At 45.9% G+C, this 26265-nt stretch overlaps 1 protein-coding gene across 1 annotated transcript in view; it reads left to right on the top strand.

Moving 5' to 3' along the window:
• The window catches only part of FBRSL1 (fibrosin like 1), a 553391-nt gene that overhangs the window by 482334 nt on the left and 44792 nt on the right, over positions 1–26265 (top strand). The window contains exon 7 of the mRNA XM_059827502.1: positions 12279–12324. Coding sequence (XP_059683485.1) covers positions 12279–12324 — 46 coding nt within the window. The remainder of the gene's footprint in view (positions 1–12278; positions 12325–26265) is intronic.

Below are 26265 nucleotides of genomic sequence, written 5' to 3'. Positions count from 1 at the left end.
TCCCCCACACCTGGTATTAAATCAGAAAAAAGCCTTCCACCTTCTGTTGCTGGGAGTTATGCTCTTTAGAGCCGAGTTCGACAGTTGTTATTGCAATTTTGTGGTGCTCTTTTGATTTACAGCTGTTTTTACGACCATTGAGACAGCCACAAATCGAGGAAATCTCATAAAACAGAGAGTAAACGTCTCCTTCACAACCCAGGCAGAGTTTTGGCATCCATGCTTATTCCATAGAGCAGGATGTGTAAACAATATTGTGTCCCCTGAGTGGCTGATATCAGTACAGTTAAGTGGTAACAGCTTGAAAAATGCATTTCTCGTATATTAGCGGTAAAACTCGAAATGGGCCCCCAGGCTAAAGTAAATTGGTGACATTTTGCAGCAGAAAGGGAAAAAAAAATAAGGGCAAGGATTGGAAATGCGGAGCCCCAGCTTTGAAAGCAATGGGACTGGAGCCAAAGTTGGATTTATTTGCATTATTGCAGTACGGAAATAGATGGATCCACCACACTTGTTGCAAAGCATATCTAATTGGAGAAGACAGATTATATGTCAGCTGCAAATGGTGGACTGCCCCCTTCACCGCCTTCTTACACAGAAGATGAGGTCAGTTAATGCCATATTTAATAAAACTATAATGATGAGAGCTTCTTTCTTGACTTACTTGCATAGCGCAGGAGAAATGCTTGGTGCCCCTTTCTGTAAAAAGTAGGTGAGTGCACTTCACTGCACTTGAATGAGTGAGGGGTAGGAAGCCAAATGCTTTGCAGATGTGAACCATAGTCTTCCATATTTTTTCCTTCACAGCTTCCATTTGTAGGGAAATTTATATGCTGTCCTGGTTCCCTCTTTTTCGGTGTTCCTAATCCCGTCTGTTGGGTCTTTAAATAATATTGCACCCTGCAGTGTGCCTTCTGTTGCGGGTGAGCATGTCCACATGCGGGAACGGAGCTGTGGGGAACAGCTAGTCCAACAGAGACTTTTTTTCCTTAAAATGTAGAAACACAGGATGTGAGAAAGAGAAGAGTTGATGGGCAGACTTGATAATGAAGTTAAAAGAGTCAATCTGATAAACACCAGAGAGACAGCTTCTAAAATTTCACGTTTCGGGATTACCACGTTCGTATTGTTTACCTAATGAATATTTGATGTTTCCTTCATGTATAGAGTTGCTGTTATCTGATTGGGGTGGCAGGAGGTATCATTGCCTTGTAGCTTCTTCATTTGATTACCCGAGGGTCTGCTGAATATAACGCGTGGCGGTCCAGCCCAACTCAAATTAATCTGGTGTCTGTTCATGGAGGAGAGCTATGAGAAGACCTTCCGCAGCTCTCTGCTTCACAGAGCCTGGCAGGGAGTTTTCAAATAAAAAAAAGCTGTCGTTCCTTTGCTGGACTAATACTCGGAATCTGCTTGCCCATTTCTAATTAACCTAGTGGATGATGTTAGAACTTGGGCATCTGCAAGGGTTCACAGACCCGTAATCCAGGCGGTTCAAGAAACAGGTTTCTCAGTGGAACAAGAGAGGAGGAGAAGGCAGATGATCATTCATTTTTGTTTGATTTTGTTTGATTTTGCTTTCCGGTGCTGTCTGAAAAGAGCTAGCCTGAAGATGTTCAATAAGGCTGTGGCAGTCCTCTTCTGTATTTCTGCAATTTCTGTGGGCAAAATGGGAATTGGCATTCCCCAGGATCATGCACAAGCCCGGCACTGTTGGTGGTAAAGCTGCAATGAATGACATTTTTATCCAGAGGTTATTTGTTGAATTGTTTACTGGCGTGTTGATAGAAGGGACTGGGCAGGGGGTGGTTGCAGTGTTTGCTTATGAATGTCTTCATGTTGATAACATTTTTCTTAAAGTTTTACCTTCTGGAGTTGTGTTGCTGCATGAGAATCTCAGCTTACATATATATATATTACATTTTAAAGGAAAAACCCATCTGGGTCTTGGTTGCAAGGATTAAACTTGAAAACTTAAAAATAGAAATGAATGTTGACAAATACAGACAGATGCCCAATTTGGTTTCCTTTAAAGAGGTATTAATTTTTAAATCGCTTTAGTGTGAGTCCCCTTGGTCTTTATAATTATTTGGCATTGTCCTGGCACAAGCACGAAGCTGGAGGGCTGCAGCAGGTACTAGCACTGAAGTAAGTAAAGGAAGAGCAGTGCCTGAACCATAGTCCCCTAGAACAGGCAAATCTCCTAAATCGTTGTGCTATTAGAATGGATGAAGTGCTTGGAGGGGGCAGGGCCAGTGCTGCTCCAGTACGATTCATGTGTAATATTCATCTTGTAATAAGAATCTCTCCTACATGTAATTCTGGTGGGATTGAAAATTTCCCAGTAAACCTCTTAGCAAGGCTGCTGAACTAAAAAGAGGAGATACTTCTTAGGTGGGGAAGCCTGCCTGAACCACCCAGTCTTTGCAGTTGCAGCAGGAGCTGCTCCAGACTGCCGATGCTCCCGCACCCGGGCACATCCTGATGCCCCGTATCAGATGCTGGTGGGCCAGCAGACACATCTAAGAGCTCTCTGTCTCTTGGAGTTTGCCTTTGTGTTCAGTATGAATCCACCCAGCACGCTGCAACTTTGGGTGAAGCCAGGGATGCGTTTTTGTGTCCAAACAGAGTCCTTTTTTGCATAAAAGAGGAGCCCACTTCAGAAGCCCCATCCTCCTCCTGGACTGCACAGCTGTGAAAGGAGTGGACCTGGGAAAGAACGGTGCTTTTGTGCAGCACAGTTATGCGTTTAACATAATAAATGTTTATTGTCCTCTGGAGCAAAGGAGCAATAGGCTAAATTATAGCCCGGGGAGGGAAAGCTAGAATCATGAAGTATAGGCTGTTAATTATCTTTTTTTTTAGCTGTCATAATGTACTGGCGTTTGCCTGCAGCTCACCCCCTCCCACTGCTCCATTACCTCCACCACCACTATCTCTAAAATATCTGCTTCCCGTACCACTGCGCCCTCCTCCTCTCCGGCCTCCTGCTCTTTCATTTGTAAGGCATCTCCGGCCTCCTGAGAGATTTGTGACTTCTCTCCCAGCAGCCGCTTACGGTGATAAAGGCCCTCAGACTGCCTCTCTCTGATTAATCAGCCCTCGTGCAGCCTCGATAGGGTGTTAATTTGTAAACTCAGTGGACAGGCAGCCGTGATAAGCCTCCGCAGCTGCTGTGTGTCTGCCGGGGGGGATGGGCAGATAAGGCTTCAGCCCTGGGATGCAGCCAAGAAATATTTTGGAGCAGTGAATTAGAAACAACAACAACAAAAGAGCCTTCTGCAGAGGCACTCCTTTGAGGTTGCTGCGGGTAATACAGCAAGTTTCAATACCAACACACAAGAGCCGCCTTCCTGATAAGCTTCCTGACCCCCCAGCCCAGGAAAGAGCCACGTCAGGATTGCATCCCTAACCGGGAACTTCTGTCGGAGGGATGTCCGTCATGGGCCATACTAGGAGGACGATGCAATCTTCTCTGTACCTCGTGTATTTATTGCAGTTAGGCTGATCCTTTTCAGGGGATTTGACGCTGGCTTGTCAGAGGGCTGTCTGGCAGGACGTGTCACCTGCAAAAAAGGCATGAACGCAGAGGGCATCCAGAACAGCATCAGTGTCAAATGATTTTTGAGCATCCCCAAATGTTTGCTGTGATGTGGTTCACATGAAGTGCTATACAAGGTCTGCTACATATCCAGCATATGGATTAAGAATGGGAAGATAGCACTTCCCCTAAAGAGCAGACCATCCTGAGTGGTCTGAGACCTCGGAGTATTGCAGTGGTCTGAGAAATAGCAAAGCATGGTGTTAAGCTCTGAAATACCTAGGCAGATGGGAGCAGGCTGCAGAGATGATAGGCATGTATTCTGCTTACCTGTTCAAGGTGGTTGTATCGAATGTTTCTAATGTGCTCATGCAATTTTCCCTTTTTTATTGCATGGATTATGTTTTCTTCAAAAATTGAGAGGAGGAGATATTTCACTGAATTTGTATCAGCTCTTTGGTTCAGCTGAATCCTAATGATTCTGCCATTGTTGGCCTCCCTAATTGTTCTAATATTATCTGACAACACGCAACAGACCATGGAAGCGGTTCCTTCCCTGTCTGCCAGTGCGGGTTGTTATTCAGTACGTTTTTGAACTGCAGCAATTCCCAGACAGACAGTGACCTTTTTATGAAATCAAATGTCTTGCAAAACCCTCTTGGTCTCTGAACTGTGATTTATAGCCATTTGTGTTGGAGAAGGCTGCAGGTGGGATTTGGGTGACGCATAATTGGTTAAAAGATAAAATAAAATGAAGGTTGCCCTGCTGGTACAGTGATGGCAGGAGCTACAGGAATGAATTGCTTGGCAGTGCAGAGCCTGGCCCTCCTCCTCCCGCCCTCCTCCGTCGTTTGCCAAGTCCTGTCTGGCAGGCCATTACAATGATAAATGCAGGTAGCTGGCAAAGACCACAGCTGAGAGTTTGTTCTAGCGTGCCAAGCCCTGCTTGGCATTCCCAGTTGGTGCCAGCATTTGCACTCTTACTCAGTTTGACGGAAACCAGGACATGAGGTGTGAATTTATGTCCGCATCCTTCCAGGAGAGAGTTGGGATAATGAAATGCCAAGGCAGCCCTGAGAGCAGCAGAGTAATTTGGTAGGTACCAAACAACAGTCTGCCACCTGTCATTTGCAGTACAGTCCCTGCTCTCCCCCATCACTCTTCCTACAATGCAGCCTTTGAATTATAAGAAGTTTTAGGTAGTTCTGCAAAGAGCACTCTCCATTCCGTTTGATTTAGTGCAAATAAAAACCCATATCCCAGCCAGATAGCCTGGCTAGATAGTTTCAAGCTGTAATGACAATAATACAAGCTACTATAGTAGTATGTTGCACAGCGTTCCCAACCCTTCATATTTGTAGGCAGGTTTTCCCCTACATGGTAGCAAAAGCTAAATCAGTAATCAGGTCTGTGGTTGCCTAAGTCAGTGTCTGGGTAATGGAAAAATTTTAAATGTGGAAGTCCGGGCTGAAAAGCCTCCCTGTTCAGGAGGGGGATCAGCTCTCAGGAGAAGGCATGAGATCTCTGTTGTTTGAGACATTTAAAAGCAGACCGCACAAAGCCCTTTTATAAGTGTATGATGGAGAATTCTTTTTCACTGACTGGGGTGTGTATTAATTGCCCTTAACATGGACATGTTGCTGCCTCTGACCTGCGGTGAGAGGTGCAGCCTGATGCGGTGACAGCGGGAGAGGACTATCCTCTGGATGCCATTCATAGACCAGACTCCCCAGAAGCTAAGTCGATGGCATTGTCCATGAGCACAGAAGTAAAAGCAATGCAGCATGAGAAAAAGAGCAGCAACATCTACTTCACATTCTGCTTTTTCTTTTTTTCCTGCTAACCATAACTGGCACTTGCTTGGTGGGAATAAACCAGAACGTGGAGCATACAAACGTGGTACTGGGGAGGTCAGTGCTGGTTAGAATGGAAAATAGCCAGGAGTGTAAAATCAAGGTAGGTTTTGGTAGCAGTTTGGGAGCTGAGGTTTGATGCAGGAGGATACTGAGATACGGACCAAGTGCACCTTACTTTAAATTAGGATGTGCACGCACAATAACATTAAGCAAGTATTTTGGCTGGGTTTGATGAGGGACAGCCGGAAATTTTCTTTTCTGGTCAGTGTCTCTGCAAAAGCTGAGGGACCTTCTGCAGCTGTATGACCAGCATTGGTGAGGCCCAGGAACTCCCCAGCTTCCTCCCTTCTCCTCCTTTACTAATTTTTTTTTCAATGCATGTATTTATTTATTTATTGGAGCTGAACTGGGAAGAAGAGGGAGTTTGATCTTTTCCTTTGGGAGACAGCAACTGCTCAGAGGAAGATGAATCATAAAGCATGGTAATGGAGGGGATAGGAAGGGGAAAACTCTGGGCTATAGCCATTCTCCAGGGACTGGAGGGATGGTTTGAGACGAGAGGGAAAAGGAGTTAGCAAGCCTGTGCCCCGAGGCTCTGATGGCAGACATGCTGTAGGTCAGGCATCCCGCTGCTTTCCGAGCATTAGGTCAGCCTTCATCACGGTGAGAGGCACATCTGTGCAATAAGCCAACAGACCGCAGCAGCATATGTTTAAGAATTATAGTTGCTGCTTAATCTAAATTAGTTCGATCTATCCCAAAATGTTTGTAAAACGATGACGAACTGGATTCAAAATGGTGTAATTTTAAGCTTATCACTGTGTTGCCAAAAGAGAAGGTCCAAACCAAAACTGTAACATCAAACTTGCAGAGAAGCAATGGGCTTGGCTCCTCGTTGCCCTGCGCTAACTGAATCAAACTGCCTATACAACATTTCCTTCGGTGCCTTCCAGTCATCATCTACTTTGCTTTGCTTTCCATTTGCCAACATGTAAATTCAGTGTGATTCAGTGGTGAATTGGGACTGGTGATCTCTGCTTCTAGGCTCTCTATGGCCTAATTTAATTCTCTGTTCCCAGACTTGTGCTAGCTTCTCAAAGGGGCTGTTGCAAAAAATAGTCATGGTTATATAAACTGCTGAGAAAAATAAGCATTCTTGGAAGAAAAAGTGATGAAGAGAGGAATGCATTGTGGAAGGCCCTTTCCAGGACTATAGCAGTACTGAATAGGCATGTGCTAAATGAATGCGAGGTGGGAACCTAAACAAGTACGTTGCTGTATGAAAGTAGAGTCCAAGAAGCTTTTTGTTTCTAGTGGGCCTTCTGTAGAGTGAACTTTCATGCAAGATATGGAAGACCCATCAGTACCTCTCAGAGATGGCCTTGAATCAAAACTGAACTAGAAGTACCTGGGGCATTTAAGGTATTGCCATTTTGATAAGTAGTTGCCTGTTCAGAGTGTTTGTGCTGCATGTTTCACTGTGACGTCTTACGGTGTAGCTAAAGATACAACTGAAGTTTTGGGATTGTTGCTAGAAAGCTGGAGATCTGTCTGGCATTCATTCTTGTTTAGGGAATGTTATTTATTACTAGTCCTTATTGGCATTGGACATCAATAGCCAGAATTTCATAAGTGATCCTGACCATCAGCTGGAACTAGATTTTTCAGAACAACCTGGTCACCATTTGAGTATCTAAGTGGATTTTCAGAAACGCTCCGTACCCGGTAGCTCCAGTGGGTTGGTGCCGCGAGTGCTGAGCCTTCTTGAAAGCCCAGGCTATAAATTCTGTGTGAAGGTCTCAGGAGGAAAGGGGACAGGTGAACCTCTTTGCTGTTGGGACATAATCACAAAATGCAATGTGGATTTGTAGAAGTCCAGGGTGTATCCTGTTCCCTCTTGCTTAATCCCTTACACACCTGGGTTGTGCTCTGTCCCAGAGAGCCGTGTACCACAATGCTGGATTTTCCTAGAAGGTGTCACAAAAAGGTAGTTTATGTACTTCTTACTCCAGCTTTTTTCCTGTGATGGTGCATGAAATGACTGACTTGGAGGTCTGACTTTTCTTTTGTCATCTTAATTGAGCTGTGATTTCCCTCCAAAAATAATCGTGATTTTGAAAAGGCTGTAGGTTCCCTTGAAACATCCCCTCACAATGCAGGCAGTGTTACCCGTGGGTTGCTTCTATATCCTGGAATGTGTTGAATACTTTCTTGGTCTTAAGGGTGAATTTTAGTTTGTTTTTTGTGTGCGTGTGTGTGATTTCTAGGCTCCTCTTGCATCTTTCCATCTGTATCAATTTCCATTTCCTATAGAAGCATCACAACCCAAACAATACTTTCCTGTTTTAGTTATTGGTCTCATATTACTGGATGAAGGGGTCTGGTGTGAATGGCTTACAGAATCAACTGAAAGCTATTAAAGCAATACTGACATGCGCTGAAATTCTCTGCTAGGCAAGCAATCAAGTGGCATCGGAGAGATAGGTAAAAGCAGGGGAAACAGATCAAAGGGAAGAATGAAAATTGATCCAGAATTTTCAGGTAGTGTCCGTGCTCTACGCTGAAAGTCTCTCAAAGCGTATCCAACACTTCTGGTTTGAAAATCTGCTGGAGAAGGGTTTTCTTGAGAGCTTTTTAGTGCTTGCTAAGTTCAGTAACACTGTGAAAACAGTCTCTCTTGAGACTGGCTCTTGGCTCTCTAGAAGATAGGCAGTCATCCAGAAATAAAATGTAAACTGTGTTTTACTGCCTTCTTTTCCTTCTGCCTACCGTACTGGACTCAAATTTGTAGGGAATGCTTGGCTTTTGCCCTGTACAAGACATACGTACCAGGTCCCTAACACCACGTGCTGTCGCTCCTTGTGAACCAGAACTGCAGCCTTATTAGCAGCTTCCCAGTGTCTTCTGATCAGGCGCCTGAAGTATCACGCTTGGATCTGGCGTTCTCTGCTCCAGGAGACTGCGTGAAGATCTGCAGAGCTTCTGTTGGTGGTGATAAGGAAGGGTTTTATTCCCTGTTAGCCATTTTATAGGCTACAGAGAAAGGGAAAAAAAAAGTAACTACTGCGAGGCCTGACATGGTTTATAATGTTGTCTCTGTCAGATGATGTTGTTCTGTTATATATAATCATTAAATTACTAGTCTGTAAGAGCTCTCACACCTTTCAGCTGCCCTGGGTTAGTGGGAACCAGGGTGAATGAGGCATGGCCTTCATCATGCCTCACTGTTCACCTTCAGGGGAGAGGGTGTGCTACATCCTTTGTGGTTACCACCTTACATTTTGAGGAAAAAGCTGCCTTTGCTAAGCTTTTAGTGCTGAAAATCGAGTCGGTGTTTGTATGTACTAGGTTCAAGGGGAGGAAGGATGAGGGACTGGAGCACCACCCCTCTGCTTGCTCTTCGCGAAGCAGAAAAGGGTACAAACGTTGGGTTTCTCTGCAGCGTATTCAGCCGGGTTTCAAACTGTCACAGAACTGGGTGGAGACATTTTCCTCTTTAGATCTGGTGTAGAGCAGACAGAAAATCAAAATGGGACAGAGAATTGCTAACTTTGTGGAATAAACCACAGAGGGGAGGGGGACCTGCAAGGCTTGGTGCAGCTCTTAGGGTGTCATCGAGAGGGTGCTGGGTCTTAAAAGTTTCGGCAGTGTGAGGCCACCTCAGAAACTGTGCTGCTCTCTGAAATCATTTGTGTCTGTTTCACTTTTGGGGTAGGTGTTCGATGTGCTTAAAATGCAAAGGTCGTTACTGGGGGTGAGGGTGGCACTTCGCAAGCAGCAGCTTTTCTGAGAACGTGCCTGTCTTGGGCTCTGCTGGTGCTCCGCTGGGGAGGGAGGTGGGCAGCAAATGTACAAGGAAGGCCAGAGGTGTCTTTTGTCTGTTAGCTTCAGGCTGGGGATGTGTCTCTGCCTTACGCACCAGCAAAAAGGAATTTTGGGAGCAGTGAAAGACTTGAGGGGTGCACGGAGCTGCTCCAGCTGCCCCCGTCCCCGAGGTGGTCCTTCAGATGGAGACAGGCAGGAGGCAATGGGAGGGGGGGAAAAGGAAATTTCTAGTTTCATTTTGTAATCAGAAAAGTGTGATTTCCTGGCATGGCTTGAGCCCTTCCGCATAAAGGACTCCAAACGCCTGGTTTTGCTCACAAGGGAAGAATTCCACTTTTATTTTTTTAAATCCCTTCTTAAACATATGCAAATGATTTGCTTGAAACAGCAGAAAAATTGGGAGGGAACTTGTTTTAGCAGATGCGTTGGTTTGCTGGATTTTTTCACTCATTAGTGGGCTCCCTCAGCCACATAGGTTTTATTGTATGCTTCCTTTAAAGGGTGACTGATGGAATTGAATGATGTATTCAGGCTCTTCCTCCCCCAGCTTCCCTCCTGCCTTTACAGCAGCTCACAGAATATCCTATAGCACAGGCATTCACTGTTTCAGAATGGTTCTCATGCCAAAAACTGCTCAGATCTGGAGCTAGAAATCACCAGAAGTGAGAGCAAAAGTTACTGTAAACTAGGTGTGAAGGTTTGTGTCTGTAAACTGCGGCTGTGATGTTGAAAACGCTGCTCTGTAAATGTTGACTCTGATTGTTGAAGGCGGTGCCATGTACTGGTATCAGAAGACTGAGCAATAATCCGCAAGCAGTGCTTGACTTCCTTAAACATTGTTTTTATATAGTCTGGACCTGTAGCACTGAGATCTTTAGCTCATGATTAAACACTGCCAGTCTATACTAAATCCTCAGTACTGAAGGGAGTGAGCTGGTCGTTGCCATAAAGCAGCGTTGGTGGCACCCAACTTTCCGGACCAGGCAAAGCATAAAGATTCTCCCAGCTGGGGTGGCCGCGGCTGCCGGAGCGGGTCCTGCAGCCGGCGGCTCGCTCCGGAGGGCACCCCGGGGAGGGGCAGCTCTCCCGAGCAGGCTGCCGGCGAACGGGCCCCTCTCGTGGGCTGCAGACCCCGCACTGCGGTGTCAGAAACCGGCACTTAGGATTTGTGGCTCAGCTGCCGATTTACTGCCTGGGCTTTAGTGCAAGCCACGCTGAAGTTTCATTGCCTATAAAATGGGGGAATCTTATTTATCCACCTGCCACGTGTCCTAGTGCTTATAGAGTGCTTTGAGGCTGGGTCCTGGCTTTGTGTAAGCGGTTAGTATGGGTGAGTTCCCAGAGCCTGCACATGTGTTCTGCATCCGTGGTGACTTCGTGTTGATTATAAGTGAAAAATCTCTTAACAATGGGTCGTAAATTGAGAGTTGGCTGTCGAACGTTTTATGCACCATTGTTGTTGCTGCTGTGTGACGCTGTTACACTTTCTTTGCAAACCAGCCTAGGCAAAACCTTGTTTAATCCTGGTTCTTCCTCTCTTTAATCCATGCAGTGAAGGGATCGTGCAGGTAACTGATTTTCCCTAAGATTTTAGGATCCTTTTGCTGAGCTGTGTTAACGATCATACATGCCACAGCTATACGTGCAGCTTTGTCGTGGACATGACGCAGAATTTCTTTCTTATGTGTCTCAGCCTCAACCTATTTTTCATGTTGTTTTCCCTCTCTTTTTTATGCATTTGCATTAAGTAAGACATTCAGTGCTTGCAGTGCCACTTTCCTTAGAAATAACATTAATAGATCACTCTTTCTTGCTTCTTACTATATCTCATGCAGATCTTTTTGCATTTTACTATTTGTTTTTTTCCTTCTGAGTCGTCATTTAAAATATATAACAATGTAATACAATTCATAGTGTTCTTTATAATGCAAATCTCCTAAGGCACCTTAGAATAAAATCAATAAAATCAAAAAGAAAATCAACTTAGTTCAGCCATGTGTTGAATTAATTCATTTTTTTTAAAGCAGAGCCAGGGGAGAAAGGCTTTTTTCACTTTCAATATCTTTTGCTCTTCAGCTTTGTACTTCACCCCATTTTATTCGCGCAGCAGTCCGTGCCAAAACGTTGATATTTTCAGCTATCTTGTAGATGGTAGTAATGTTGATCGTGCTCCCTGCTCCCAGCCCAGCTTTGATTCTGTAGAGGCTACTTGCTATTTATCAGATAGCGAGGAGGAAAAGCTTATGCTGAAGTAGGTTGACTGTTTGATATCAGTGGGGGGAGGGAAGGAAGCCATCAAATTAACTCATAAAAGCTTTATTTACAATGAATGGACTTTTTTTTCCCGGTCTGTCATTATCATCTTGTCTGTAACCCAGTGACCCTGATTATCATGAAGCTGTTTACAAGGTTTAGGTTAATTGGATTTCTTTAACTATTTCCCAGAGCTGTGAGGAGCACAAATACACTGCTGTGGAGTTCAAACAGCATAGTGCAGCCCAGTCTGCAAGGAGACGGGGTTCTTCCAAGAGACAGTCGTTTTGTTTCATACTCAACTAAGTGCATAGCAGCATGTACCCATCATTTGCCATAATGTTATATAACACCCTCTTTCATACGGATGTGTTCGGTTGCAACTTGTGTTTCCAATACACAAATTACATTTTGCATGTTCAGCAAGAAATGAGCTTATTTTCAATGAGAGAGGCTTTGAAATATGGTGGTTTGTTTTTCCTTCATCTTGATAGCAGTTTCACTGGTTTTGTTTTTATATGAAGAATCATGGATAAAATAGCTGTGCATTGCATGGCTGCCTAAATAAACGAGACAGGAGGATACAGTTGGGTGAGATCAGGACAGTACTTGTATACGCTTTGCTTTCATCTTCTTAGGATGCATGCTTATTCTTTAATGGCACAACATTGCACCCTCCAGGTGCAATGTGTAATTGCAGGTCTACAGATAACAGACTTGTTTTATGAGCTGTGTTTTTGTAAGCAAGCCTTCCTAAATTCTCCTGTAGTATTGCTCACCCGCTTTTTCTCGTTCTTTTTCAGGCTTCTGTAGGCTCTGAGAAGCTGTTCTCCCCTGCAGCAAATAAAGGTAAGTGATCTGGAAAAATTCTTTCCTTATTTTAGAGCAAGAGGTTTGAGTTTTGAATCCATATTGTGCAAATAGCAGGACATCAGTTTTGCCAGTGCCTTTAATTTTGCCACACACATTGTCATAAAGATCAGCTTTACAGGCTTCTGATGATTAAGTTAAAATTTAGAGCTGCATTGTCTCAATGTGGGGTGGGACTTCTTCCCTGCCAGTCAGATTTGTAACAAATGTCTTAGGGAGAGGGATAACTGACAAAGGAGAAGTCAGCCTTTACTGCGGGGGATATGCTTTTCCCTCTAATGCAATCAAATCCTAATTTCTTTTAAACAAAGCAATATTTCAGTGTTATCTGTATTATCCGTACAAGGGCTTGCACATCCCTCTCCTGCCAGTGTGCACAGAGCATTTGTGGCTGTACGTCTCAGTTCTCCAAAACGAGGTGGAAGGTGCTCAGCGCGTTGCAGGGTCTCGGCTCCCAGCTCCCGCTATTACTATTAATTGAGAGTCACCTGTGATATGCACTGGGTGTTGCTAAGAGACTGCGCCGGTTCAGATTCGCCTTGGGAGGTACAGTGACATATCTCTAAATATGCCAAGGCCTCCTTCGAGGGCTCAGTACAGCTGTAAAACAGGGCTACTCTGGTTTCGTTTGTTCCCAGAGATAATCTCACTGAGATGGGTAGTGGGCAAAAATACTGAAGAAACAGCCTTGGAGAGGGCAAAATGTGGTGCATGATGGAAAGCATTGCGCTGGGAATGGCTCCACTTTATTATGCGAGGAGGTTGGTGGTGTGATTCTGAAAGAATTGTCAGGTTGTGTGGCTGTTCTGCAGCGTTCCCAGCATTGAGCTGCAGAATAAAATCAGTTCAGAGCAATAATGAATACTAGGGATATGCAAATACCCCAGAGAGGGGAGATGAAGCCCATTAATAAGACGTGATGAAATAACCTTCTTGCATTATTTCAAGAGGGCTAAGAAAGGAATAATTTGCAGTTGTGTAAGAGTAGGTGCTGGCCATGGAAAGGCATTTTGGTGGTTGTGTGCTCCATCACCTGGATCCAGGCCCAGTTTATAGCTGGGCTCTTTAGCAGTGGTAAGTATTAGGAATTCTCTTTCTAAGCTTTGCAGATTTTCAGTGCCAAATGTGGAAACCGATGACAAGCCCATTATGTTACTACATTTGCATATATTTTTACAAAAGTATGCAGCTTTATCTGGGGGAAGAAGGGAAGTTTAAACAAATGGTGGGGAAGAGCATTTCTCTTCTCTCAGCCTTGGCTCGCTGATAAGGCAAACCAGATTGCCCATACGGCACTGCCTCAGCAAAACAAAAATCTTGCCATCCTGCATAAATGCATGGCACAGAGATCTGCTGGAGAGGCTTATGTTGAAGCGTTAGCAGCTTTGTTGGCTCCTCCTCGTGCTGAAGCCTGCGATCCCCCACCCCTTCATATCACGGAGCAGCTCAGCAACATGAGTTTTCAAAATACCTCCCTATCAGGAAGTTAAATGTGTGAATGCCTGTGAATTTGCTGTCTTGAAGTTTGCGTTCACTGCTGTTTATATCCCTGTAACTTAAGCCCGTTCCTCTTTGCTTCACTGTGGATGTAGACATTGCCAGCTTTGGGAAGCTTTGGGTTCAGATGGTGATTTTTATCTCAGACTTCTCTTTTGCCCTGGCCCTGTACCGGTGGAGCGTTGCTGATCGGCATGGGCAAGCTCTGCTGGGGGCTACCTCAGCGTTTGGCACTTGCGTTGAGAGGTGAGAGAAGTTTGCCTTGGTGAGATTTTGTGTAGAAACCCAAACAGCGCTGAATTCTACCCCTCGCCCTGTTATCACTCCCTCAGCACAAGAGCCAGATTTGTCTCTCGCACATGCAAATGAATGCCGCTCCAACACGACCAGGCTTGGTGATGCCATATGGCCGGGAGAAAGTGACTTTCAAAGCATTACACTTAAATTCCTTTTGTGAGATAAGAGCGTTGATTTAAGGCCCATGTTCTCCCGGGCTGGAGCCGTGGTGGCTGCGCAGGGAGGGGATTAGCTCAACACGGTTTCCTGATGGGCACACGCATGGCGCAGCACGTGCTCGTCCTCTCCCGTGGGCATTTGCACTGTGCCCTTCTTTTGTAAACACTTGCAGTCTTTTTGGAGAGATATTAACTAGCAAATCTGCAGCGTCCATGCTACAGCTTTTATTGAAGGTAACTAGGCTTTTAAAACACAATAAAGTGGATTCACTGTCTGGTGTAACTCCCCCTGTTCCCACAAACTTTCCCTGGGGATGTGTTTGGCCCAGCGTATTTGTTTTATGCCGTCCTAGTTTATCAGCAGCTTAGCAATGCAATTAAGTATTAAGATAGACGGTTTTCGCTTATTTGAGGCTGGAACAGCTGTAAAACGTAACCTTTGACCATATTTCACAGCTCCACAAAAGGCCTGAGGAGCAGCGTCTTTTGTCTGCGGCTCTCTGGGAAGCGTTTGCCTTCGCTCCCTCCCTGCCGGGGCCACAGCGGCGGCGGTGCTCCTCCTTTTGACACCAGTTCATCTGCAACAACAGATGCACGGCGTCGATGTCCACTTTGGGGATCGGTCGCTATTATGCAGCAGAGAGAGGTGTCCTGACCCGGGGTGACCTCGGTAGTCACAGCTGTGAAATAGGCTGAATGGGGCACTTTGAGCTTCCAGGAGAAGAGGAGATTAAATCCTCTGTGTAAGGAAATAATAATTAAAAGTAAAAGCAGAGAATCCCTGATCTGCTGTGCAGACAGGTCTTTGTTTTCTGATGCGGAAAAGCGTTTGTTTAGCCAACTTGTCGCTGCAGCACAGAGTTACAAGGGCATTTGCTGCTGAGAGCCGGTTGTTACATCCTCCTGGTGAATAGATCGATAAACAAATAATAAAGGTCTGTTTGCTCTCTCATGCAGCTCCTTTCTCACAGGAATCTCCCAGGCAGTCCTTTGCGTTCTCTGAAGGGCAAGTGCCATGCAGGGCAGGGGAGGCGTAGGCGAAAGCAGGATCCGTCCCTGTGTCTCCAAGTGGGTCAGTGAGGCAGAGGGAGCGATGGTGATTGATAGGAGGGCAGATGCGCTGTCGGTCTGAGGAGGTGAGGGACATTCACCCCTGAGTCACTGGAAGGACCTCCACCTGCCCACCATGATGATATTTTTAAGTATGTGGGGGCTAGGATGGTTTGTATTTTAAGGACTTGAGTGTTGCGTTCCTGCTGATGGTTCCCTCCTGCGGTGGACTTCCCTGATGGGTCTGGGTGGAGGTGGTTGAGCCTTCTCCTACCTCTCCTTGCTCCAGACCTGCTGTGCGCCAGGGAAAGCGGAAGAGATGGTTCCTTTTCTACCACAATAACCTTGCAGCTGTGGCCCGGGAGACCTGCTGAGTCCCCAGCGTTTGAACCCAGGGTCACTGTTGGGGTTAGGGTGAAAAAAGTCTTAAAGCAGATGTTTCCCAAATGGTTTTCATGTTGGCCAAGGACCCTGACCAAGAAAATCTCCATCGCAGAGTAAGTGGAGGCTGGGCAGCAGCTAAGGTTTCTCCATTCTCACCCCAGGCAGGCCGTGGGTGTGGAGGTGCCACCTTTGAGATGAAAGGGTTGTCCAGGAGCCCCCAGGGCATCGGCCGAGATGCCCGGGGAGGAGCCAGACCTGCACAGCCACGTTTGCCCTGCCGTCCCAGGGGCACTGGCCAGCAGCGAGGGGACAAGGGCTTTGAAGTTTGTTGAAGCCAAGTACGTTGCTCCAATCTTTGGATCAAAATCAAGCTGGACGTGGAGGGAGCAGTGTAATCCATCTGTCTGGTGGCACGGAGAGACTGGCCGGGACCCAGCTCTGCCCTGGGCTGGTTGGGGGCTCGCTGAGCTCCATGCCTCAATTTCCCCCTCCTGCAGAATGAAGACTAATGCTTGTCAGCCAATTGTGCCGAGTGACTTAATTAATGAATGTTTATCAAGCGATTTATCAAGAGATCCTTTAAATGAGAGATTCCATGAACAGTGCAAGGCTTCATTTTCATAGCAATAATAAATGATAGTGAAAATAAGTCTTATCCTTCCCCCACATATGCACCCCCCAGGAAAAAAAGATTGCTTACCCTCCGCTCTCACTTCTCCCTGGGTTTCTAGGCAGAGGGCTTTGAAGTGCTATCTTTCATCATGAACTGTACACATCCTCAAAGCTCTAAAGCTCACAGCCTGTGTCTTATCCCTCTGACAAGAGGGAGGCAAGCTTTCTCGGTGTGCAGGTCATAATTGTCAGCCATGGGATGCGCCACGGCCACCCACCCCAGCGGGCTAATGCAGCTTATGGTTCTTTGAAGTTCCCTCCCTTTATTTTCTGTCCTCTTGACCACAAAATTGTGCCTTGGGCCAGCAAGAGAGATTTCTTGTTCAGAGACGACACTGAGCCCTGACAAGCACATCTGAACCAGAGAAGAACCCTTGTTCCTCAGAGATCAGTGTTCCATAATGTTGTTGCCTTAAGGGGACTGTCTCTACTTTTTCTCTCTGCTGCTTCTCTTCCTTTTTTTTTTTTTTAATTCAGCACTAAACTGTCACACTAAATCATTTTAAAAGCTGGAACTACAAATCCTCCAGTGTAGGACATGCTGTTAAAAACTGATGGTTATTACTGTGAGATGGGGTGAGAGGGGAAAGGAGGGGCAGCGGGGCAGGGACAGGATGGGAGGGCAGCAAGTCAGCTCTCCAGGAAGAACTTGTGAGTGCCCGCTGAAGCAGAAAACAACCTGAACACAGCTGAGCTCAAAATAATCTGCTTGGCGCAGGTTTGCAGCAGCACAGCTTAATGGTTGCTCAGCGCTGACAGGGAAGTCGAGAGCCCAGTGCCTCCTGTGCTCGCCGTGCTGCTTGCGTGCTTTGCTCCATCTCTGGTCCTGTCCCCTTGGCCCTCTCTCTCTGCAGTTGTCAGGCTCAGGGACTCCCTGTCTGGGCTGGGACAGCATCTCCTGTTATCACGTCCACCTCTCCTTCAGGGCCTCTACCTTACTGTGCCGGGATGTAGAGCTTTCCATGGCAAGGAGGTCTGCACGGACACAGAGCCAACAAGTCTTACAGCACGCTGTGACGCAGTTAGCTGTGTTTTACAGGAACGGAGGTCAGGAGAGAGAGCAGAAATTTTTGCAGTTTCCTTGCGTGGGATCTGAGATGCAGGAAAAGCAGAGATGCAGGAAAAGCAGAGTTGCATCCCATCTCTTGATCTCAGTTTCATCCCCAGGTTCTGGTTACATTTTGATGAGGTCACCGTCTTGTGTGTGATGACCTGCACAGTCAGTGAACTTGAGGGGGATGATAATTTACAGCTGAATCTTTGGAGAAGAGTCCACCGTAATTACAGGCATGCAAAAACTTCCACAGCAGCATCTGTAATAATAAATAAAACAAGTAATGGATTTATTTAGATAGCAACCACATTGCTATGATTTATGCAGTGCTCAGGATCCTCTGCAGCTGCTCTACTCCCCATGTTTCACCTCTTGTGATTTTATCACAACCTTACAATATTCTGTGTTTTTCACGAAACCCAGGCCCTCAGAGGATTGTACAAAAATGTAAGCTTTAATTTCATTTTTTAAGCAAGACTTTAGTCTTCCTGGCTACAGAGAAGAGCCTGGAACTCTGGTTCTTCTGTGCTTCAAAGCCAGCAGGCAGTCAAAAAGAAGCCCAAATACTTTGTTTTTAACCTCGTTTTAAAGATGCTTTGTGATTTGTAAATGCTTGGGGGGTTAGCAATACTGGATACCCAGAACTAGTGCTAAATCCAGCGTGTGAGCCCATCCCAGCATCCTCTTCTTGAAAAGTTCTATCTAATTTTGTCACTGCCTGGATGAATACATTAGCTTTCTTGCATATGCATATATATAATTATACAGTGGCCTGAGAAGGAGGAGGACTTTGCTTTTCAAACAGTGTGGGTAACCGAGATAATCACCCAAGTCACAGCCAGTTAGCCACATTTCAAAACAAAGCCAAACACAGAAAACAGTGCAGTAAGTGCAGTCTTCCAGTCTTCTTGCGGTTTTCTGATTTTGCAGGCTCTGGAAAGCTCTTAGACTTCTCTGTGGGAAGGGGAGTGTACTCTCTGTGTCCCCTGTTAGCTATGTTATATGTATTTATTAGTTCAGGATATAACCATCCCTATCCATAGCAGCTGTCTGTGAAAATATGATGGACAAGTAGGAGAGACCATTCACCTTAACCACACTGTCCATTTAACTTCTTAAAACTCAGTTAGACTGCAAAAGTGGATAATTTATTAACTTCAACACAAATGGAGTGCTATATGCCTCCTAAAGTTAGAGCTGCCTCATGCAAGCAGGCAGGTTTTGCTTGCACCGTTTGCCGTGCGGTTTGCACAGCTATCTCTGGGTTTGTCTCCCTCAAGTGAGCCAGCATAGAGCTTTCTTTGTAGCTTCAGGCTGCAGCCAAGAGAGTTGAAAAGTTGAATTATAAACATTTCCAGGCCTTCTGTTTGGTGTCTTGTGTTTTGTTTTGTTATTTTAAGGATGTGGGGTATGTTGCTGCATTCCTGTCAGTGCGATTAGAATGAATAGAAGCAATACTGTAGGAGATAGAATGTGTTTAATTATTTATTTGAGTATTACAGACTGAAATTGCTTTTTGATTTAAAGCATCCAAGTCATGGATATGTTTTTGGAGTAGAGAGAGGCACGCAGAAACATATATATGCACGATTACCTAGGGTAATGTAAGAAGTCTCTTTGCTCAACTGCCCTTCCTCCGCAGAATTTGTTCATTTCCTTAAAGATTTTAAATTTCAAATGTGGCTTTGTTAAGTATCACGGAAAGCTAACTGCATGCTGTGCCTTGCCCACCAAAACATAAATAAAATAAATAAAGTCTTCGTTGTATAAATGTTATGAAGTGGGTGGTTTATTTTCTTTAATTACACTTTTTATTTAAAATAAACTATAAAAGCAAAATAATATATATCCTGAATGGGCCAGCGCAAACTCATATTGATTGAGTAGGCACATTCTAGCTTTTCTTGGTTCATGTGACAGTAGATAAAAGAACCATCAAGCTGTAAACCAGAAAAAAAAGAAAGAATAAAAAAGATACTCCTTCCAAATGCGTGTAGTAGTTTACAGTGCCCCGACTTTTAAAGGATATTTGAAAGATACCATCTCTTTACTCCTTGTTTATAGTTTGCTTATCTGTTTTCTTAGGTAGTAAAAACTAAGCCGGTAAGTCCTAGTGCTGTTTCCAGCTGCTGTCCCTGATTGCAGGATGCTGGTACAGGTTGTATCTCAGCACCAGAAGGATGCTGTAGGACGGTCATGTTAAGAGCAGCAGCTGCAACCTCCTCAAAGCTATCGGGTATTCTCGATTCTGCTTTTAAAATACCTCAGAGACATGTTTTATTCATGTAAGGTTTTGTAAAGCTTCAGTCTCTTAGAAAATTAAATGCTGGGTGTAAATCCGATTCCCTCTTCACAGGGACTAGCACTGCGGTGCGGGGCGAGGGAAGGTGTCTGGACCTCGAGTACAGGTCTGAGCACACCGTGGTCACCATGTCCCCATTTAAATCAGGCTTGCTCCTCACGAAGGAGAGTCCTCCTTCTCCTCAGCCCCCCCGACCTGTGCTGGAGATGTGCGCCATGCTGCGCAAAGCCTAGGCTTGTGCTGTATTTTTTAAGCTCTCTGATCCTCCTTTCCGTGCGGCTCTCCGGCCCGTGCTGTGTGTTTCTGTGTCGGTGAGGCGGTTTGACAGGTCACCGATGGGCAGCTCTCCTGTGCTGGGTAATAGCCCATTAGGGACCCCCGCAGACACGGTAACCCTATGCTCGGTGCAGGTCGCTGGCATAAAACAGGGCAGCCTGAGGATCGACAAGTAATTTGACAAGGCGGTGGGGGGTAAAGAGGCTGGTGCAGGGGGGAGCTGGATCTGACCCCAGGTCGGCTTGTGTTTCCTTCTGGGCGATCAATGGGAGTGATCAATGAGACCAGGGCGTGCTGTTTAATTGCAAATGGATCTGGTTACTCTTTTGTGTGTGCAAGGCTTGGCAGGGTCTGTGAGTCCCAGCGAGACCCCAGCCTCCAGCAGCGGAGACTTGAGGAAAAGAGGATGCTGTCAGCATCTTGCTGCTTCTCCCTCTCCTCTCACTGTCCCCCCGCCCCGAGACCGAGACCTTCCTCCCAGGACAGGGACGCATCTGATGAGCAGGACCCCACTGTCCCAATCAGCCTGTGGGGCGAGCAGTAGTAGTTCACGCTACGTTTCTGCAATGTGGTTTTCTTTTTTTATATTAGCTTCATTTGAAATCACTGTTGTAAGTGATGTAGCTCTGCGGTCCTGTCCCATGGGAGGGGAGGAGGGAGGCCAGGTTTTGGGGCTTGTTTTCAGCCCACAGGGTTCCTGCCATTTTCTCCTTTAATAACTGCGTGAGCCGTGCATGCATGTGCTCGCTGCTTCTCTCACCTCCGTGCTTCGCTGACCATCCTTCCTGCTAACAAGGGCTGAACACAGTTCCCTGCGGAGCCTGTTAATGTTGCTGCCGAGCTGCCCGGGGACTCGCAGCGTGAGGCTTTCCTTCCATCTCCGCTGCTCTGTGCGCTCGGCCCTGGCTCCTGGGCTCAGTTCAGCCAGGTAAAGCCATACTGACTCCATTGATTTCACTGGATTTATTTGGGTTTACACCAATGTATAAGAGAGCAGGACTTGGCATAGTGGTTGTGTTTGCGTGTCTGTGTTTCTGAAAAGGATACTTGTTCTAGTTTGTTGGGTTTTTCTCCAAACAGTAAATATTTTCTTGTAAATCACTGGGACAGAAAAGTGACTGCAGTGCTTTTAGTTCATTTATTTGCTTTAAATTGATGGCAAAGTCTTACAGGAGGTAATAGGAAATTAAAAGCTTTCTATTTTTTTTTTTTTAACCGTCCTGCAAAATTTATTGCAGAATTATATCCCCGCTCTGGGATTCTGTCGGGACAGTTCAAAAAGCCTGTGGAAAGGTTCTTGTTCACCATTAAATTTTAAAAGTTATTGAAGTAATTTTTATGGAACCCTATTAAGTTTCTGAAGAAACATATTGGTTTCATCACTAATAAATTCTTTAAGGCTTATCCATAAGGGAATAGTCAGACTTCCAGATCTCTCTCCAATGAAGTGGACGTTAACTTCTTGCCTGTTAGAGATATATTCTTAAAAGGTATCAGCAAGGTGAGCGGGAAAGCCTGATTGCACCCAAGTACATCTTCTAGCACTGTGAGATGGTGGGTTCTTCACCAGTCAAGCCACTAGAGTTTGGGTGGAGATTTTAGAAAAAAGGAGTTGTGGGGTTTTCTTTTTAAAAGGTGAGGAAGAAGATTGTAGATGGATCCATGCAGATAACTCTGGTGCAGGGGTTAAACCGACGCCCTGGTTCTGAGCACCATCGTGTTCGGGAGAGGTGCAGCCTTGGAAAAGAGGGACGGTGCAGCCTGGAAGTCCCTGTTTCTGAGGCAGTCCTGATGCTTTCAAAATAATATAATGTGTTCACTGTGCTTTTCCACTGCATCCAGAAAAGCACGCGGAGACTTCCTCCCAGTGAAAGGAAAGTTATCAAGCTGGCTTTATGCTTAACTTAGCGCTCACAAGCGCCTTTCGTATGCGAGTACAGAGCCACCTGATGAAAAGCAAATGGGCTAGGAGGGAAATAAAATTGTGTAATTGCCAGTTTCCTTCAATTCTGCTCCCTCTCCCATTTTGCATAAAGGAGGCTATTTAAGGCTCAGCTGGAGTGAGGTTTGGTAATAAGCAGACATCTATGAACCTGCATCTGCTGCTGGTGTCTGCTTAGTTTGTTCTGTATTTCCATATTTATTAATGATCCAGTTTTGAGAGAGATCTGTCTCCTGAATGCTCCCTCACTCGTGGCATGAAACCCACGCAAGAAGATTTGTCCCTTCAGGCCCGTGAGTCCTTGTCCTTGTGACATCTTGGGAAGTGTAGGACTAGGCAGCATTGCCAAAGATCACATCAGAGTTTGCATACCCACCTCAAACTGCATTGACTCGTGAATGTTGAACTGCAAAAGCAAAGCCAGAGCCTGCTCCCCGGGAAGCTATCCACAGAGCAGGGTGGCAGAAAAGGGCCAGCCTCGTTGGATGAAGCAGCTAACGTTTTAATTTTCTCAGTACTATGTGATTTGGCTTCCAAACAGCTAAGCTGTCCCCAGCCAGTTGCTTTCCTACGTGGTTGGCCTTCTCTGGGCACAGTGAGAGGCGCTCACAGTGCAAGCTCTGCAGAGACAACCTGATTTAATACAGGCTTAACGGCTGGAGGAGGAGATTTACAGTGTAAGCATTGAACGTTTATACAACAATGAACATTGTCATTATTTTTATTATTGAACCAGTCTTTAAAACTGAGCTAGAAACCTGAAACCAACAACTAGAATATGTCCATTACATTCTGTACTGATCAATTTAATAACCAAAGTGGAGCAGATTATTTTATACCTTTCATTGGATCAACGAACAAATTTTCTGAGCATAGTGTACCTTTTGGCCTGAAATATTTTGGCATTACAGGCCAGCCTCTGGACCCTTTATGTCATTCCAGCAGTGCAGGCTGTAAAGCAGCCTTAAGCAGACGGCTGAGGACTCCCCACTGACAGTGGCAGCCAAGCTTAGTCCCGAGGCCAGGGCAGAAAAGGGCCCGACTCCAGTGGTTGTGAGCAGCAGAGCACCCTTTTGCAAGCCATGGAGGCAGGAGTAATTCAGAGGCACTCTAAAGATACTCCAAATGGTGGCGTGAGCTGTACCAGGAGCTTAGATGCCCCTGAGAGCCTGTGTCAGTCATCTCAAGGCTGAGCCAGTGAGAAATGCTGCCTGGGCTACACCGCTTGCTGTCTCCCCCAAGAATACCATTGTTTTAAACTAAGAATAGGCCAGCATGGCTACATCCAGACCCGAATTTGAAAATATCGCCACAGAAGCTCTCCTTTCCTCCCATCCCTTCACCTCTCCTCCCAACAGTTGAAGAGGACTGGGTCCAGGTTTTTGGCTCGCGCCCGTGCCTGCTGCATACGTTTCCTCCACCGAATGGACACAACTATAAACCTCTTTCTGCATCATTTCCTGCAGGCCTGTACTAAACGTGCTGCCCAGGTGTCCCTGTGTAAAGCCACTTCTTGCTGAGTCTGCTCCTGTTGCTGCTGGCGGGCTTGCCTTCGCGTGCTCACGGCAGGACTCCCATCACAGTGTGTTAATTTTAAACAAACAAACAGTGCGTTGCGATTTGGGAGGGTCTTTCCCATCAGGTCATACCAGAGTTTCTCTTAAACGGGAAGGCTGGGTTTTGTTTTGTTTTATTTTCCCTTTTCCCCTCTTTTAATATGATCCCTACAATTTTGTTTTCACTGAAATATTGACTGGCAGCATTGCAGATTGCCTGCATGCAGACAGGAGCTTGCCAGCACTTTGTTACTCAGCTAGCCGTCAAGGTTGTGGATTCCACCACAAGCAGTGCCAGGAAAGCTGTTGATCAAAAATATTCCTAACATCTGTGAGTCCTCTCCATCCAAATGAGTGTAGTTACATTCTCCTTTTCCCCACGCTCCTTCCGAAGTGTTGCTTCAGACACCTAGAAAGCCCTGGTTGCAAATCATAAGCTGATCTCTGTTTAATTTGCAGCTCCGTTTCCAACTATGTTGAAATCCAATATAAACTCCGAAGTGCCCTTCCCCCAGTCATAATACGTGAAAAATATCAGCCTCCGAACGGGGAGCAGGCGGGGTGCGTTTCTTTGCCCCATAACTCATTTGATCCAGATGCCGTCCCATGCTGTCTATAGCCGCTGTGGTCACCAGCCAACAAGGAGAGTCTTGTGAGAGCGCTGGAGGGAGGACGCAGCTCAGAGCAGGCTCCCAGGCGTGCCTGAAGCCTCGCACACACACGTGTGTGTGCACACACACTATTCTGTCAGCACAAGGAGGGACTGGGGGCGGGGGGGGGGGAAGCCTGATTTCCCTTCCACCCTGTTCCTACCACCACCACCAATTCACAAGCCAACTATTAAATAATTAACGTGCCCAGTGGGGCAGGAGGAATCAAAAGCTGTTGTGTTCCCAAGTTTTCTCTGGCTCCAAAAGGCACGGCTCGCTGTGTATTCTGGCACCTTGGAGCGGGTTTTCCTCCCTCCTTCGCCTCCCCCTTATTATCCCGTATGTGTGCTGGAGAGGGAAGCGGCGTTCCCAGCTCAGCGGGGGATGACTGTTATTTCAGACTAGCAACAGGGGAAAAGGAACAGCCTGTTGCCTGATTGATGTTTGTTTTTTGTGGACAGACACCAAAGGTTCATTAGAGGCGGAAGGTTTGGAAGGAGGGGGGGCAGCGGCGGGGGAGACACTGGCTCTTAAGGAACTATTGTACCCCTGTGCGCTACCCTGGCTCTGCACTTTCTTTGACTTCTGTGAATGTCTCAGCTGTACCGTTTTGGCCCCGGCAACTTTAGGAAAATATACACGCCACAGAGGTTTCAGTGAAAACTCTGCGATGAGGCGGTCAGGGGAAAAAGGAAGGGGAGGAGAGAACAATGCAGTAGGTTTTGCTGTAATTAATTTCAAATGTGCTGCTCATCTGTTCTCCTCGGGTTTCAAAGGGAACGAGGGGAGTTTGCGGGGCTTTTCCTGCCACATCTGCGTCTTTCCAGAGGTGGGGATGGAACGGCGTCTTTCCTTCCATCTGTGGGTTTGACCGGTCTGGCGACGTGGAGTGCTGAGTGCAGCACAAACCGATGCTGAAAATTATGTACTGTCCGGAGGTGGAGGAGAGGGAGAGGAGGGAAGGGTGTGGAGGAGCTTCTCTTCTTACCACACTGGGTGGATGAAGCTAAAGAGAGTGAGGAGGTTGGTGCTGGGTAAAGCAGATTCCTCTGCAAAGAGTTAATAGAGAACTTTTATTTAAATAACAGATGTTGTTATTTGCTGCTGTTGTTGATCCTGAAAAGCTTCCACGTTCAGGTGCAGGTGAACTTTATGGTTACAAGGCTTTTAAAGGTTTGGGTCAAACCCTCACTTAATCTCTTGCTGACTTTGCGCCTTTCAAAAATCTCCCTTCGTATAATTGTGTCGGGAACCAATAAGTTAATATTAAACCTTTGGTATTATGTCTTCTTGAGTAGAAACAGTTCCTTCTGATTGCTGTTTCTCAAATCGGGAGTGGACTGTGCTGGTTGACACACAAAACAGGGGCTTGGCATCTGCCATAGGGCGTTGTCCTTGTGTCCTTTGCCTTCAGGTCTGAGTATCAATGAAGTCATGCGATTGCGGTAGTAAAGAGAAATGAAATGGGCCTGTTAGATTATTGACTTTACTTCCTTCAACAAGATATCCAGATGCTAATTTGATAGCCCTTTGAATCTTAGCCAGAAAAATCAGTAAAACAGAAACTTAAACTACTCTAAATTACTGTTAGTGCTTTAACAGCTCTATTTTCAAATTGCTCTTTGCTTAGAAGCTTGCACTGAACCCTGGAGCTGGTGGATAATGACCTCTTGTTTAAACACGTGGCTACTTTATGATCCTTAGCTTTTAGAAGAACCAACCTCAATATCGGGTGGTGAATATTTCTGAAGTTTGGCCATAAGGAAAACATTTCTGCAGCATGACTGAAGAAAGTGTTCTCTTTTCTGGTCAGAAACTAATTCAGTGCAGCCACAACATGCTGAATACCCCAAAGGTACTTGAGGTGGGCACTTGTTTGTGATACAGTCCTTCTCCAGGACGCCAGTGCTGGTATGTGAGTAGTAGAGCTTGACCATATAATGATAAATGTTTCTGTGGTTCTTTGGAAGGGATGTAAATACTGCAGTGGTGTTTCAGACTGTGTAAAGGCGTATGCCAGGTTTTGTAGACTTACAGACTAAATAGACTTTCTGGCACTGCTGTGGGACTGGCTGCTGAAAA

This window comes from Gavia stellata, chromosome 21 (genome assembly GCF_030936135.1).
Source record: "Gavia stellata isolate bGavSte3 chromosome 21, bGavSte3.hap2, whole genome shotgun sequence".
Taxonomy (NCBI): Eukaryota; Metazoa; Chordata; class Aves; order Gaviiformes; family Gaviidae; genus Gavia; species Gavia stellata.
This window is presented reverse-complemented; position numbering and strand designations above follow the sequence as displayed.